General features: G+C 30.2%; 1 protein-coding gene across 1 annotated transcript; it reads left to right on the forward strand.

The window, feature by feature from the left end:
* Positions 1–11965: 11965 nt before the first annotated feature.
* HELRODRAFT_160171 (hypothetical protein) lies at positions 11966–15573 on the forward strand (the record flags this gene model as incomplete). The annotated part of the gene is made up of 4 exons (XM_009017168.1): positions 11966–12148; positions 13982–14129; positions 14216–14314; positions 15338–15573. 4 exons carry the CDS (start codon positions 11966–11968, stop codon positions 15571–15573), a joined length of 666 nt encoding a protein of 221 aa, XP_009015416.1.
* Between the last annotated feature and the right edge of the window lie 962 nt (positions 15574–16535).

The raw sequence follows: 16535 nt of genomic DNA on the forward strand, positions 1-16535 counted from the left end.
TTTCAAGATAATTGATCGCAGAATTGATTATTTTGTAACTGTTATACTGTTATTTACGTAATTTTATGTAATCGATTTACGATTATTTTGTGACATTGCGTGATTGGTAGTAAGGTAATATGCCATTTCCGATTTATTAATTGCGTTGAATAATTCGAGCAACAGCATTTTCGTGTACAGTGATTATTGAATTGTAGTGTTGTTTAATAAATAATTATTAAAGTTAAAGGTACGCGATGTTAACTAGTGCAAACTTAAACACACGTGGAAAAGCCAGAGCCACACAGATCTGGTCGAACCCGCGACGTGACAACTAAAAAGTAGTAGCTGTAGTGCCAGAGCTAGCTATTATTGTCGGTAACTAGCCCTGAAATAATTAGTCAGTGAAAACTCGAGGCGACTATTGGCGCACAACATTTTCGTGATAGTTTTAGTTCGAGAGAAGAAAAAAACTCCGACAATTTGGCCCTCGACTAGGTTGTTCTGCGACGCGAGTTTAAAAAACCCGACACTATAATAATGAATCAAATTATCAATTTTGATGAAAAAATTGTTTTTTAAAAAATGCGACTTACCAAAATTGTATGATTTCAGCAAAAAAAGGTTAGAGGTCAATTACACTTTTCTAAAATTCAAGGATATAAACTACACACAAACAGCGTATATCAATACGTGCTAAACATGCCAAACTATCAAACTAAAGCATGTGATAGGCGGAGATATTTGTCGTATTCGAACCCGGTCACCGCATGAACTGCCAAACAGAACCAGGTTTCTTTAACCACTGGGCTATAGCGCCGCCATAAACAATAATAAACAAACGATATAGATCATTTTCAAAATTTAAATAAATCTGGTTAGAAATTGTAGCTTCATGTCCTTATATTCTAGAGGTTCACATAACAGTAATAATAATGTAAGCTCTTTTATTTTCAAAATCTAAAATAAATAAAATCTAATCAAAATAATGACATTAAAAATCAAATCATTTTAAAAGAATTTATAAATGAAAATATAATATACAGGCACTGGCGTACCGAGGGGGGGCGAGGGGGGCGTATCGCCCCGGGCCTCCGATTTGGAGGGGGCCTCCAAAAAGCCAATTACGAAAATTTTTAAATAATTTATTTATTTAGTAAGTGTATAGACGTGATTTTGTGTTTTGATTTTTTAATATATTTATTTATAAATAATCTGTAGTAATGCATATACTTAGTTAGAATAAACGCTTTTTTAAAATCCTGACCAAATTGGTAATCCACGTCTATTTTTAGTCGGACATTGACATCATTATACTTGAATGTGATTGGTTGATATAGATTTGGACGAGTCGGCCTTTTCAAACTTTTTTTGTTGTCTGTTCCGTTTGGTTTATTAGAGTGAGTTTTAAATTTTATTTATATATTTATCAATCTCTTCTTTAATAAGTTTAAATATAACTACTATCTTTCAGGTAAGAAAAACAGAAAATATACTTTCACCCACCGGTACTGGCTCACTAGTTTAAATCTAAGGTACAAAAAGTGTTGATAGGTAAAGACGGATATCTGTTCTCCTCGGTTTACGTGACTGATGTTACACCATTTTTTTTCACTTTTAATTTTTTAAATTATATTTTAAGCCCTGAAGTTAAAATAAATTATTAGAATTAAAACACTATCAACTTTTTTTAAATTGTGATGTGGGAAATTGGACAATTCCGTTATCAGATAACATCAGAATCAGTATAGTAAAACTAAAAAGTGAGTATTTCCAGAACAAAAATGGTCCATTTAGAGTGGTTCAAAGAGTAGGGAAGCAAACAAAGGGTCAAATCGACAGTTGACAAAGCATTGGTTCTACAAGCATCTTCCAAATGGTGAAAAAGTTCTTAGAAAGTGGATGGTTTATTCTCCTTCCAAAAAATGTTTATTTTGCTTTTGTTGTCGACTTTTTGCTGCTTGTGATAAAGAAAGTAATAATTTTTCAAAATTTGTTACAGGGTTTAATAATTGGTGGAAACTAAACCCTAAGATTTCACATCACGAAAATTCTGAAATTCACTTAAACAATCATGAAAAATGAAAAACATTAGAACTAAGTTTGAATCTTAATAAAACCATTGATGCCGTTCATCAAGAAAATCGAGAACTGGAAACTAAAAAATGGAATGACATTTTACACCGCTTATTGGATGTCACCATGTTTCTAGCAAAACAAAATTTACCTTTTCGAGGCCACAGAGAAGATGACTTTTCTAACAACAAAGAAAATTTCTTAGAGTTAGTTGAATTAATTTCACACTACGACCCTGTCTTAAAAGAACATTTAGTGAGGGTCCAACATAGCAAGGCAGGAAACACGATTTCATATCTTTCCCCTAAAATTCAGAATAAATTTATTTCTATATTGGGAGATACTGTGAAACAGAAAATTATTGATGATGTAAAGCAAGCAAAGTATTACGGGATAATGTTTGATTCAACACCTGATATATCTCACCAAGACCAATTAAGTGAGATTATTAGATATGTTCATATAAAAAACAAAAATGTAGAGGTAAGAGAATCATTTTTAGGATTTTTTCCTCTTGCCAGAAAGAAGGCCATTGATATTACACAAAGAATTGTAAATATTATTGATGAAGAGGGTTTGGACATAAACCTATGTCGAAGCCAAGGTTATGACAATGCTTCGGTAATGTCAGGTGTTCATTCTGGGGTACAAGCCAGGATCCATCAAATAAATCAGAAAATTTTATTTGTACCTTGTTCTAATCATTCACTTAACTTGAGCGGGGTTCACGCATTTGGAAGCAATCCAACTTGTGTAACGTTTTTTGGAACAATTGAAAGCATTTACAACTTCTTTTCTTCATCAACTCAAAGATGGGATATATTGTCAGAAATAGTCGGGATCACTGCAAAAAGGCTAGCAGGAACCAGGTGGAGTGAGCAATATCATGTGGTGAAACCTGTAATGAATCATTTCAGCAAGTTGGTACAGGCTTTAGAAAAATTATGTGATCCATCAGAAAATGTAGATACGAGAGGTTCAGCTCAAATTTTAATGAAAAATATTCAAGATTTCAAATTTCTTGCTTATCTCCATTTCTGGAACAGTACTCTTGAGGAAGTCAATCATACTCAAAAATACTTGCAAACAGAAGGAATTGGTTTAGATAAAACCATTGAAAAATTAGATACCTTAAAACTTTTTCTGCATGAGAGTCGCGATGAATTGGTTGAAAATGCATTGATATTTTCTACAAAAATTTGTGAAGAAATGGGAATAGCTACAGAAAAATTGGGTCGAAAAAGTCAAAGAAAGCTTATGCCTGGAGAAGAAAGTAAAGATGAAGCTTTAACGTTGAAACAGGAATTGAGACGATCAATGTTTCAGTCACTTGATAATTTTTATCAAGATCTTAGAAAAAGGATAGAATCAATGCAAAATGTATATGTAAAATTTGCAGCCATTCAATCATCACATCTTATTGGAATGGAGATAGAAGAACTTTCAAAGCTGATACCAAATCTGACAGAAACGTTTGATGAACTAGAAGAAAATGAAATGATACCCGAAATTAAACGATTAAGACGTCATCTTCAAGCAGGGAAAATTGAGAAAGATGATGTTAAAAAATGGTCTGCACTGAAAATGTTAACCTATATAATAGAAATTGATTTACACGAGTCAGTTCCAAACTTATATTTAGCTTTAAAGATTTTTTTGACAGTGTGCGTTTCAATTTCTTCTTGCGAAAGAAGCTTTACAAAATTGAACTGATTAAAAGTTATCTTCGTTCGACAATGAGTCAAGCAAGACTTAATGGCTTAGCAATCCTATCAATTGAAAACACAGTGGCGAGAAATATTAACTTTGATGAAACAATACAAATATTTTCTGATGCAAAATCTCGTAAAAAACAGTTTTAATATATTTTTCGATTAGCTGAATCAAAATTTTGTGGCATATGTGTACTGACATGTGTAAATGTTTTGTATCTATGTATATTGCATTTTTGTAAAACATAAAATATAAAAACATTTTTCATTTATTTTCTGCATCATCAGCCAATCAAAAAATGAAAAAAAGAATAAGTGCCTTATCCTTTTCTGGACATCGGCGACCATCAATTTCCACAAAATATGGACTGTGGTTAGTTTTTGTCGATGAATTTCTTGGCAGAGGTATAGACATATGTTACCATTTCTTTTTGCCATTGCATCAAATAAGCGACCATATGATGGTCTTTGGGATGAACAGCATGGTATGCTTTCGAACTCGATGGCACTGACTTCAACGACCAAGCAGATAATCATTACATCCACCATATAATATCTATGTATATGTAATACATATTAATTATTTATGAAAGACATCACAAATATTTCCGCCCTGGGCCTCAAAGGCCCTAGGAACACCACTGTATACAGGCCTCTCATGCTCATTGATTAACAAGTGTATGAGAGTAAAAATACATTTAAAATAATTATGCAGAATTTCTATCAAAATAAATGCTATATGGCGAGCAAATTAATTAATTAATTTTTCGTCAAAAAAATATGGCCATAAAATTTTGAACAAAGTTAAGTTAACAATGTATATAAACAAATAGGACATTTCGAAAGAGTTAATAATTATGGAACAGTTTTTAAAGCCAGCATTTAAATTTTATTTCAAATTTTTGTACCTCTGATGTTTGTATTTTTTGGTACATTCTCTGCTGGGTCTCATATAATAGTAATAATAATAATAAATAATAATAATGATAATACCAAACAGCATTGATGAGCATTTAATGGTACACAAACTTTTACTAATTGAACAATAAGGTTGCAGATGGGCTAGTCAAGGATGCAAAGATCAACTGCTAATTGATAAAATGATCATATAACAAGTCAGCAGCAAAAAAAAGTAGCATAAGTATAGCATGGATAGATTATAAGAAGGCCTTTGATAGTGTCCCTCACTTGTGTTTGTATATGTATGTATGTTGCATGTGTATATATTTACTAAGATTAAATAAACTATATTGTATTGTTGATGGAATTTTGTTAAACATATGGAAACATGATTCTTATTAACAAACATGGATCCATTATTGTATTTATATATTTCATCAGTGTATATGCATGTATATAGTGGGTCTATGCATATAAGTGGGTACAAATATGTGGGATGGATATGAATAATGTATGATTGAGATATTAAGGTAAGTGTGGTGAGGATTGTATTCATATGAATGGGAGAGATTATCTCTGTTTGGAAATGAATGTGTATGTGCAAAAACGATTATAGGCATGAAGGTAGACATAAAGGTATGAAAATGTGTATATGGTTGTGTATAACTGTAACTGAATATATATATTGAAAGCACAGATGGATATGAATATGTTTTTGACGAATATTTATGATTGTATATCTACATGGTATTGTGGTATAAATGGTTATTGTTTTTTTTATGTTTTAAATATCTTTGATCATAAGTAACAATTAATTAAAATTTAATTAATTTATATATGTTAAATTCGTTAAACATTTTTCTTTGTTAATATAAAAATTTCATATGATATATCTATAAAATTTTGTTGAGGTGGCTGTGCTCAATAAGCCCCTCAAGAGCTCCTTACAGTCATTCGGTACCTTTCACTTCTTTTGGGTCAAACAATTTGTATTGTATTGTGCATCTTGGAATCCTTGAATTTATCAGTAGTAACATTATTTAGCATTATATCGGCATCTATGAGTTGGATAATGCACTTGCAATGTACTTGGAGAATCCAAATAGCTGTATAAGTACCGGAAAAATTAATATCAGAAGTGGTATATTTCAAAATGATCCATTGTCTTCTTCATTGTTTTGGCTGACAATAACACCACTAAATCAACTGTTCACAATGAACATTGGGTACAAAATATCATCAAAAGATACAATAAATCATTTCCTGTATATTGATGACTTGAAATTATATACCAAAAATGATTATGAGTTTGAACAAGTGACGAAAGTTGTAAACTTATTTAGTGATATACAAATGGAATTTTGTCTGGATAAAAGTGTTAGAGTTACTGTGAAAAAAGATAAAATAATCAAACAAGAAAATATCACAACGAATGATGGGGCTTGTATAAGAGAACTTGAACAACAAGAGGTATACAAGTATCAAAATTCATAATTTTTAAATGTTAACGGTTAAACGTTAAATTAAACTATTAAAGGTATTTTGCTTTCAACTTTTATCCTAAACCTACCCCCCAACCCTAATACATTGCATATTTCATTAATCTAAAATCTGAAAGTGCATATTTTCCTTATTAATTTAAATTAAAAGTTCACTAATCACTTTATTTTATAGTTTATATTTATATTAAAATTATAATACTCTCACTTCAATGCTTATCTCCCAAAATTAATTGGATGGGTAGTCAGAAAAGTATACTTTTGCCTTTATTATATTTACAACAAAACAAATCATAAAAAATGAACCAATATTATAATATAAATTTATAAATTATTGAATATCATGAAACAACAAATGAAGGTAATGTTCGCGACGGTTTTAACTCAGCGACGATTAAGCATATGTAAAAGGCGGATTATGAAAAAACCGATTAAATAAATATTTAAAGGTTTAATGAAATGAAAAAAGATTTAATATTGTTTTTTATTTGTTATTTATAACATTTTAACTTTATTCAGATTAAAAATTGCATAAAACAATAAAAAACTTCATCATAAAATCGCTATATATTAATATACCAACGATAAGGAGAAAGTTAAAAAATCGCCAAAAATTTATTTATGTGTGCATCTGGAAAAAATTTGCATCTTCTAATAGATAAGTTTATTCCCAAAAAAACCATATATAACAAAGCTTTCTCCCGTTTTGTGCACATTCTCAAAAATTCGATTGAACGCGTTACCCATACATTTCCAAATTTGCATCATCAGTAACGAGAAAGTTAAAAAATCGCTAAAAATCCATTTATGTGTCCATCTGAAAAATACTTGCATCTTCTAATAGACAATTTTATTTCCAAAAATACCATATATAACAAAACTTTCTCCCGTTTCGTGCACATTCTCAAAAATTTGATTGAACGCGTTAACCCTACATTTCCAAATTTGCGTTATCGGTAACGAGAAAGTTAAAAAATCGCCAAAAATCCATTTATGTGCGCATCTAGAAAATATTTGCATTTTCTAATAGACAATTTTATTCCCAAAAATACCATATATAACAAAACTTTCTCCCGTTTTTTGCACATTTTCAAAAATTCGATTGAACGCGTTAACCCTCTATTTCCAAATTTGCGTCATTGGTTACAAGAAAGTTAAAAAATCGCCAAAAATCCATTTATGTGTACATTTGGAAAATATTTGCATCTTCTAATAGACAATTGTATTTCCAAAAATGCCATATATAACAAAACTTTCTCCCGTTTCGTGCACATTCTCAAAAATTTGATTGAACGCGTTAACCCTACATTTCCAAAATTGCGTCATATGTAACAAGAAAGTTAAAAAATCGCCAAAAATCCATTTATGTGTGCATCTGGAAAATATTTGCATTTTCTAATAGACAATTTTATTCCCAAAAATACCATATATAACAAAACTTTCTCCCGTTTCGTGCACATTCTCAAAAATTCGATTGAACGCGTTACCCATACATTTCCAAATTTGCATCATCAGTAACGAGAAAGTTAAAAAATCGCTAAAAATCCATTTATGTGTGCATCTGAAAAATACTTGCATCTTCTAATAGATAATTTTATTTCCAAAAATACCATATATAACAAAACTTTCTCCCGTTTCGTGCACATTCTCAAAAATTTGATTGAACGCGTTAACCCTACATTTCCAAAATTGCGTCATATGTAACAAGAAAGTTAAAAAATCGCCAAAAATCCATTTATGTGTGCATCTGTAAAATATTTGCATTTTCGAATAGACAATTTTATTCCCAAAAATACCATATATAACAAAACTTTCTCCCGTTTCGTGCACATTCTCAAAAATTCGATTGAACGCGTTAACCCTACATTTCCAAATTTGCGTCATCGGTTACATGAAAGTTAAAAAATCGCCAAAATACCATTTATGTGTGCATCTGAAAAATATTTGCATTTTCTAATAGACAATTTTATTTCCAAAAATACCATTTATAACAAAACTTTCTCCCGTTTCGTGCACATTCTCAAAAATTCGATTGAACACGTTACCCATACATTTCCAAATTGGCTCCATCGATACGAGAAAGTTAAAAAATCGCCAAAAATCTATTTATGTGTGCATCTCAAAGATATTTGAATATTCTAATAGAGAATTTTCTCTTGTAAAATATTATATAAAAGAAAACTTTCTCCCGTTTCGTGCACATCCCCAAATATTGGTCTGAACGCGTTATCGATACATTTCTATATTTGGGTCACCGGTAACCTTGGTATACCTCTTCTTCAACTGCACTACTTAATAGATGCACCGTGCAGTTGGTTTACATCCCGCAACTAACCTCTTTTCTTTCTAAGGCATTATTGTTGCATGTTATTATGCTCTGTAGGTTTTGTAAAGATTTATCGTTGCTTTTGGGACCATTTTCAGTTAACCCTAAAAAGCATTTATTCTTCCGCAATGAGTCAATCTGTGAATTTCAATTTTTTATTGTTATCACTGGTTTTTTACATTTTCGATTGGTGAAATTATTTCTCTGCTTTAGGCTCCTGCAAGCTTGGTCTAACCAACCCTGTTCATTCAAACTAGACTGTAATTTAATAAAAATGTTATTTCGTTTAATGAATAATATGCATTGCACAGTAATTGAACTATAGTTCTTTAACGCGTGAACATTTAAATTTACAAAAAAAACAAAATATGTTTTTTATTTTAGCTAAAAATTAACAAATACTAATGCAATTGCAGCAAAAAGTGAAATTTAAACTTTTTAAATTGAAAAAAAGTTTGTGATGACCATGTAGATGACTATAATTGTGAATAGTACAGATTGACAAGCGTATAAATTTTAACTATATATACGAGGTAAAATATAATAAACAGTAGTGTTTTTGCGACAAATTAATATAGCATATTTATAAAATATAAGTTTTAGCTTTAATTTAAATGTATGAAAACACAAAAAAAATATAATAATACGTTATAATAATAAAAAAAACGTATAGCCCCAAAAAAGTCAAACCCAAGCGATTGGATAAATAAATATATATATATATATATATTTACCAAGTATTACTTGCCCACGGATTATGATAGCTATATATGTGTGTGTGTGTGTGTGGGGTTTGTGTATATCATAATGTTATGTGTATGAATTGGTAATTGCACGCTACAGGTATCGATATTGCTAACAGATATAGTTATCGTAACATTTATTTTTGCGGCTTCGTACAATTTTTAGTTTTAAAAAAACCTTGAGTAACTTTTCTATGCCTTTCGCTATTTCTTGTTCCAAATTAACAGCAAAAATTTGTCGATTACGCTGAACTTTTAACAATGGACTAATGCCTCCATTTGACTAATTTTGATTTGGCGCAGAATCATAAAAATAAAACTATTGACGAGCAACGTCCTGTATTGAACGTCCTGTTTTACTTGCATCTTCCAATAAACAATTTTATTCCCAATTTTGGTTCATTATTCTTTTAATATAATAACAGTTTTGTTTAATTTTTAATCATTAATATTAAATACCAGGCAATGATTTGACGACTGAAACCCCGGAACTCGTGGCCACGAGATATGAATCCTTACTCAGACTGTTAGAGAACAAAGTCAGAACGCGCCGAATAATCATATTAAGCCTGGTTTATAGAAAAGACGTTCAGAAATGGAAAGTTGATAAACTAAATGTCTCATTGAAACAATTCCAGTCTAACATTGTTCATTTCTGGAAGCTTGACAGAGTGGGAGACGATAATAATATCCTGACGGCATCCACCTGAATGAACGTGGAATGATGAACTTTAAGAGAAACATCATTTATTCTCTAAAGTGCACGAAATAAATTTTCAACATTTTTATTTGTAATAAAAAGTTTATAAAAAAGTATGCATTGTTAATATATCTTTGGATATATATATATATTATATATGTACCTATATATCCATTTTTTTATATAAATGTGTTTGTGGTGTGATATGACTTAATTACTCATTTACTAAAACATTTATAACTTATTTATTTAACGTTAAAAAAAATTGCGGTTTCAAAATGTAACAAACAAATGTCATAAACAAACCCCAATATCGAAGTTGATTGATACACAGGTTGGGGTTGAATGTTATTAGCATCAAATATCATTACAACGAAAAAGAAAGTTATTAAATATTCACCATAAAAGTTAAAAGGTTTCTCTCTCTCTTTTGCGTTTGCTTCAGAGGTTTCAACGACAAACACACAGAGCGTATATGAATACGCGTGCAAACCACGCATCATACACATTGCATATGATAGGCTGGGATCTCTTTGTATTCGAACCCAGTCAATGCAATAGCAAGACCAGGCGCCTTTAACCATTGAGCCATCACGTCATAGTTATGACAAATAAATAAATAAATACTTGGTTTCGTCGTTTTCGTTTTCAGGTTTAACTGATTTGAAATAACAGGCCTACTCTTTCGCTATTTCCTGTTCCAAAATAACACTAAAAATTTGTCGATTACGTTGAGCTGTTAACAATGGACTAATGCCTCCATTTGACAAATTCTGATATGACGCAGCATCAGAAAAATAAAACTATTGACGAGCAACGTCCTGGATTGAACGTGCTGTTTCACTGACGGTATTTACTGCCGAAACATAAACATCTGGATCTACGCTAATCCGGTCCGTTTTGTGATGTAATTTTTATGTCACCTTGGGCCAAAAAACAATGAAGGAAGTTGAGTCATCAACTACCACTACGTGTGAAATTAAAACAATTTATATTAGTATAAATGTAATTCTTTTTGGAGAAGCCAACAAAAAATGGGGATCTGGTACAAAAATTTGTAGCAAATTACTCGTTTAAAAAAGAAAAGAATGCCGCGAATTAAAACACAAGAATTAAAACATGAACATTTCTTTCGAAAGTAACACTAGAGTTTAAACATGCAGCATAATTTTAAAAGTAGTTTTCTTAATTTTATTCCGTTTCAAAACATAATCTAAAAAACATCTAAAATTTAAAAAAGTCCAAAAAGTATAATCACGGTATTCTATTCTGGTATTGCCATTTTGTGTTAATCATATTATAAACTATACTACAAGCAAGAGCAGGAATGACGTTGTAACACATCAGATGCAGGAAACTTCAAAACTGTGGTGCACTTAGGTTGTTTGTGAGATGATAACAAGGACCAAAAACTTCCATAATTAAGTCCAATACTTCTTTGCAGTTCCTGTTTAATTCACCGAGTTCATTAAAATTAATTTATAAATCAAAGTATAACACAATTTTTAAATATTCGATAATATACTGTACAATTTTTAAATTGTATTATAATGTCAACAAAATAATATATAAAATTTTATACTATGCACCTGCGTCTCGAACCGTTATTTTCGTTACCAACTGACAGAGATTTAATAATAATAACGGTAAAAAAATCTCGTATCGTTATAAAACGATACGAAAAATCTCGTATCCTTTAATAACAATAACAGAGATCTCCTATCGTAATTTAAACAAGACATTTTTAGGAAAGTCTATCATATCGAAATAAAAAATAAAAGACACAATTTTCGTCTTGTACCATTATATCAATTTGTGGAAATGGTAAAAGTGCACATTGTAAAAAAGTGTTATAAAATATTAAAACTTATTTAATTTTTTCCAATTGAATGACTTTGGTTTAATACTCTAAAAATATCGTATCGTTATTAAAACAAGACATTCTCCAAAAAGTCTCGTATCAAATAAAAAATACGAACAAAACAAACTTTTGTTTAATTTTTCAATTGAATGGCTGTTTTCTGGGCGAAATGACTGGGCGGCGTGATGGTCTAATGGTTAAGGTCGCCTGGTGCTGTTTCGCAGTAACCGGGTTTTCGAATGTGACAAAAATATCCCCGCGTATCACATGCTTCGTGTATAATGCGTCGTTTAGCACGATGTTCATTTACGATGTTTTGCGCTCTGTTGAATCCTCTGAACTTTGGAAGAGTGTAATTGACCTTTAACTTTTTTGTTTTAATCCAGTACATTTTGTAAAGCGGAGTTGGCGGGAAAACAAATAAGGGCAGACTGTAAATGTGCCAAGCGTCATTGTTATTGCGCGACGTTTTGGTTCAAATACTATCTTTCAAAAACTCAAAAATCATCATACAACTTGTGCACATACTTGTGCACATGATTTTATTATATCAATATATAGTCTTCAATACCTCGTTATTGTATTGTTATCGTATCGTTATGTATCGTTTTCAAAATAATGACGAGACGCAGATTCTTATGTAACAAAATTAATTTTTAATAATTCCGTGTATTTTCATTAAACGAAAATTTATTAAATCAAACTGTTCAGCCGATTTGACATGATTGAGTCCGCCTGTTAGATACGCTTCATCGTAGCCGAAATCGTATCGTTTTAAACAAATAACGGGACGCAGATGCTTATATAATAAAATTAAATTTTTAATTATTCCGTGTAATATTATTAAACGAAAATATATTAGTTCAAACTGTTCAGCCAATTTGACAATATTGGTTCCGCCTGTTAGATACACCAAAACCGTCACGAACATTACCTTCGTAAACAACAACAGACAACACACAATAAGAAGAGAAAAGGAAGAAAACTCACGAAACTTCATTCATATCCAATTTTTTAATATAACAAATAAAAAACTTTATAAATTAAACAAAATAAACAAAAACGGACCGGTGAAATAAAAACCAAAGCTTACTTTCTTTACTTCTTTACCAATTTACACAATAAACAGTATATTAAAGTGTAAAAGTGTAAAAGCGAACTCGGCTGTTAGATTAAATTTAGCCCTTACGGACCGATAGGAAATGATTATATATGTAGAAAAAGGAAATAATTTATCATATACATTATTTATATATTAATATATATCATTTACTTAGTATAAGTTTGTATAATACCAACAAACGAAATTAGTTCTTTGTTCTATTCTGTCCATATCCTATCCATATACTTTGAAACTATACTAAGATATTCTTTGAACATAATTATGTAATAATTATTATTATAATTAATACATTTGTTACATTTTATTTACATTTTACAGATTTACATACATTTGTTACATTTATTTACATTTATTACATCTTAGATTTTTTGACTTGCATCCTGGGATCCTTTACGTCACGAACGAATAACACAACTCACATTTTCCAACATCTAATTCTTATTCTTCTTTTCATTACTTTACTAAACTTACTAACGAATCTTTTTTTGTATTTACTCCTGTAAAGTTTCTAGCACTTACTAAATTATTAATTCTATGTCATTTATAACTTGTTCTCTAGATCTACTTCCTTCTAATTTACTTAAAGAATTGTCTTCAATATTTTATCCTATCATTCTCAAATTAAAAATGAAAATAAAATTGTAATTAATGAGATTTTATTTGTAGTTTTAAATAAATTTGATAAAGTTCAAAATGGTGTTCTTTTGGATAAGTGTCTTAGTTTTTTCTCAGCTAACTAAATAAATGAAAGTTAAGAACTACTAGATGGTGACGTTTCGAAATTGTCTGAAAGTAAAGATATATTGAAATTATCGGATAATAAAGAAAAAAGACAAAAAACAGATTGGTTTGAGGTCTACACCAAAATTTGATTTGGAAGAGATATTATGTTTGGTAAACCGAATGCATGAGATGAAAATATGCGAAAAGTTACCGATGTAAGTGGCTGCGGAATATAATTTTTTGATTTTAATGTATCCACAGGTGCGCAGTCAGCTGACAACAAAGGTATGACAGAAAATATCAAATTTAAAAGTGGATTTACAAAATACAATCGAAAAGCTAACCGTTGCTGTCGAGGGTATTGTAATAAGGTTGAATAAATTAGGTACCAAACCGGTTGTCAAACCTGCTCTTTGGTCTGATAATTTTAAATCTCCTATGTTGTCTAATTCAGTTGGCGGCAAACGACCTAGATCTGATTTGATAGGTTCTCATGATGAATATTGTGAATCAACAAATTGTAGCCTAATAAACGTCCTAAAGTAAATAATGAAAAAAACTGTTGCACGCCAGACAATCATTCAGGAAATGACAAAAATGTCGACAAAACCGGCGTTCACAAAGAAAATGATAATCCCTGGTTGACTGTCCCAAAACCTTCGAGAAGTACAAGTAAGAAAACAGACTTAAAGATAAAAGTAAACTCAACTGTGTGGAATTCTTTTATCATGCGAGTCGTCTGGAGAGGTGTACTAAACAGGAAGTAATAGATCATTTGGTAGCAAATAATATAAAAGTAATTTCTTGTTTTTTACCGACGTTTAAAAAAATGCATCTGACAAAAATTCCTAGAGAAATTAATTTAATGAGGATCAGCCTTCAACAGCTTTCAGAGTGTGCATATATGCCAGAAGTTATGTTGAATTTAATGATCCTGAGATATGGCCTGATGGTGTAATTTGTAAAAAATGGTTTTTCAAGAACAAGCAAAATCAAAACAAATAATGACTTTAAATAATTTAAATGAACATTGTGAAAATTATGGTTTTAATGAATTGGATGATAATGTTTTTAACCTATTTGTTAATTCCAGCTCAATAAACGTAAACAATGTGGGTAATGTTATTACGTGTCTAAAATTTAAGTAAAAATGTCAATAATGCACCTTAATTCCAAAAGTATCACTCAAAAATTAAATAATCTCAGCATTTTACTGGAGATTTGTGGGCATAATTTCGCACTGCTTGCAGTTTCAGAGACTTGGTTGAATGACAATAATGCAGCTTCAATATATTTACCGGGTTATAAGTTTATTTGCGAAAATAGAAATAATCGATCAGGAGTTGGAATTGGCTGTTTGTTTCATCAAAGATGATATCAATTATATTTTGAGAGACGATTTATATGTTAGAAATGATTGTTTCGAATGGATTGCTTTTGAAGTCATAGTTGTTGGTTTTAGAAATTATGTGATATATGTAGTATTCAGACCGCCGAATTCAGATTTTAAAACCTTTTCAACGATGTTAATTAAATCTTAGACAATGTAAGTAAACGAAATAAACCTGTAAATTTATAAGGTGATTTTAATATCGATTTAGAAAACGATTTTAACAGTAAAATGAAAACAAAATTTTTAAATTTTGATACATTATATTCTTTTAATTTTCATCCGCTAATAACACCTCCTACAAGAGTTTCAGAGACATCCTGCACGTTTGGTCATCCGCTCAAGTTGTCTACTCATAGTTTTTAACACGAATCATGGGAAATTTTGTTTTTCCAATAGGGTGGTTGAGTTATGGAACGGCTTGGATGCGGACATTGTGATGGCTAAAGATGTTGAAACATTTAAAATGAAGTTGGATCGACATATGAATTCTACGAACATGATGTTCAACTGGAGATCCTCGCTTGGCCAAATGCCATAGTTTATATATCTATATTATCTTTGACATCTTAGTGGATGCTGTGTGTGTGTGTATATATGTGTGTGTGTGTGTATATATATATGTGTGTATGTATGTATATATATATATATATATATATATATATATATATATATATATATATATATATATATATATATATATATATATATATATATATATACACACATAGACATTTATCATTAGCAATCTGTATTTTCATCCAACTGTATTTTATTTTACTTCATTTATTTATTTTATTATTTTTAAAATACAATAGAAGCTTTTCATTTGCTGGAGGCATAGGAACGTCAGTTCGCGCCTCTCTATTTTCTGTTTATGTTATTTTATGTTATGTTATAATAATAGACAATATATTAACAAATAATATGATGATGCATGACTTTCTTGTAGTTCAAACTGACAATTCTGATCTTTTTCCAATCTGCACATTTTTTGACAACGGTAGGAGTTTTTCAGATGATCTAAATAAAGGCGAATTAAAGCAAGATTTTTCAGAATCAAATTTATGTTAACTAAATCGTTTTTTGTTATCAAATGATTGGAAAGGTATTTATCGTTGCCCGATGTTGACCAAGGTTTTTTTCAATTTCTGAAGATTTTTAATGATGCAATAAACCACCATTAACCATTTGTCCATCAAAAAGCAAGTCGATTTAAACAATTATTAAGATCTGCGATAAAAAAAAATGTTATTTAAAATGTGGAAAAAATACCCGTCACAACATAATAAAAACATCTATCTAGAATATAAAAATTCATCTGTTAAAAATGTGTAGAAAGGCAGAAAAAGAATATTATGGTAAGCAGTTTTTGGATAATAAAGGTAATGTAAAAACAACCTGATGAATTAATTAAAATTGTCCATTTTATGAAGAACAAACGAAGTAGTGGTCATGATAACATATCAAATGTAATGTTTAAAAAATATATATTGCATCAAT

The sequence above is a fragment of the Helobdella robusta genome, assembly GCF_000326865.2.
Source record: "Helobdella robusta unplaced genomic scaffold HELROscaffold_2, whole genome shotgun sequence".
NCBI classification, from domain to species: domain Eukaryota; kingdom Metazoa; phylum Annelida; class Clitellata; order Rhynchobdellida; family Glossiphoniidae; genus Helobdella; species Helobdella robusta.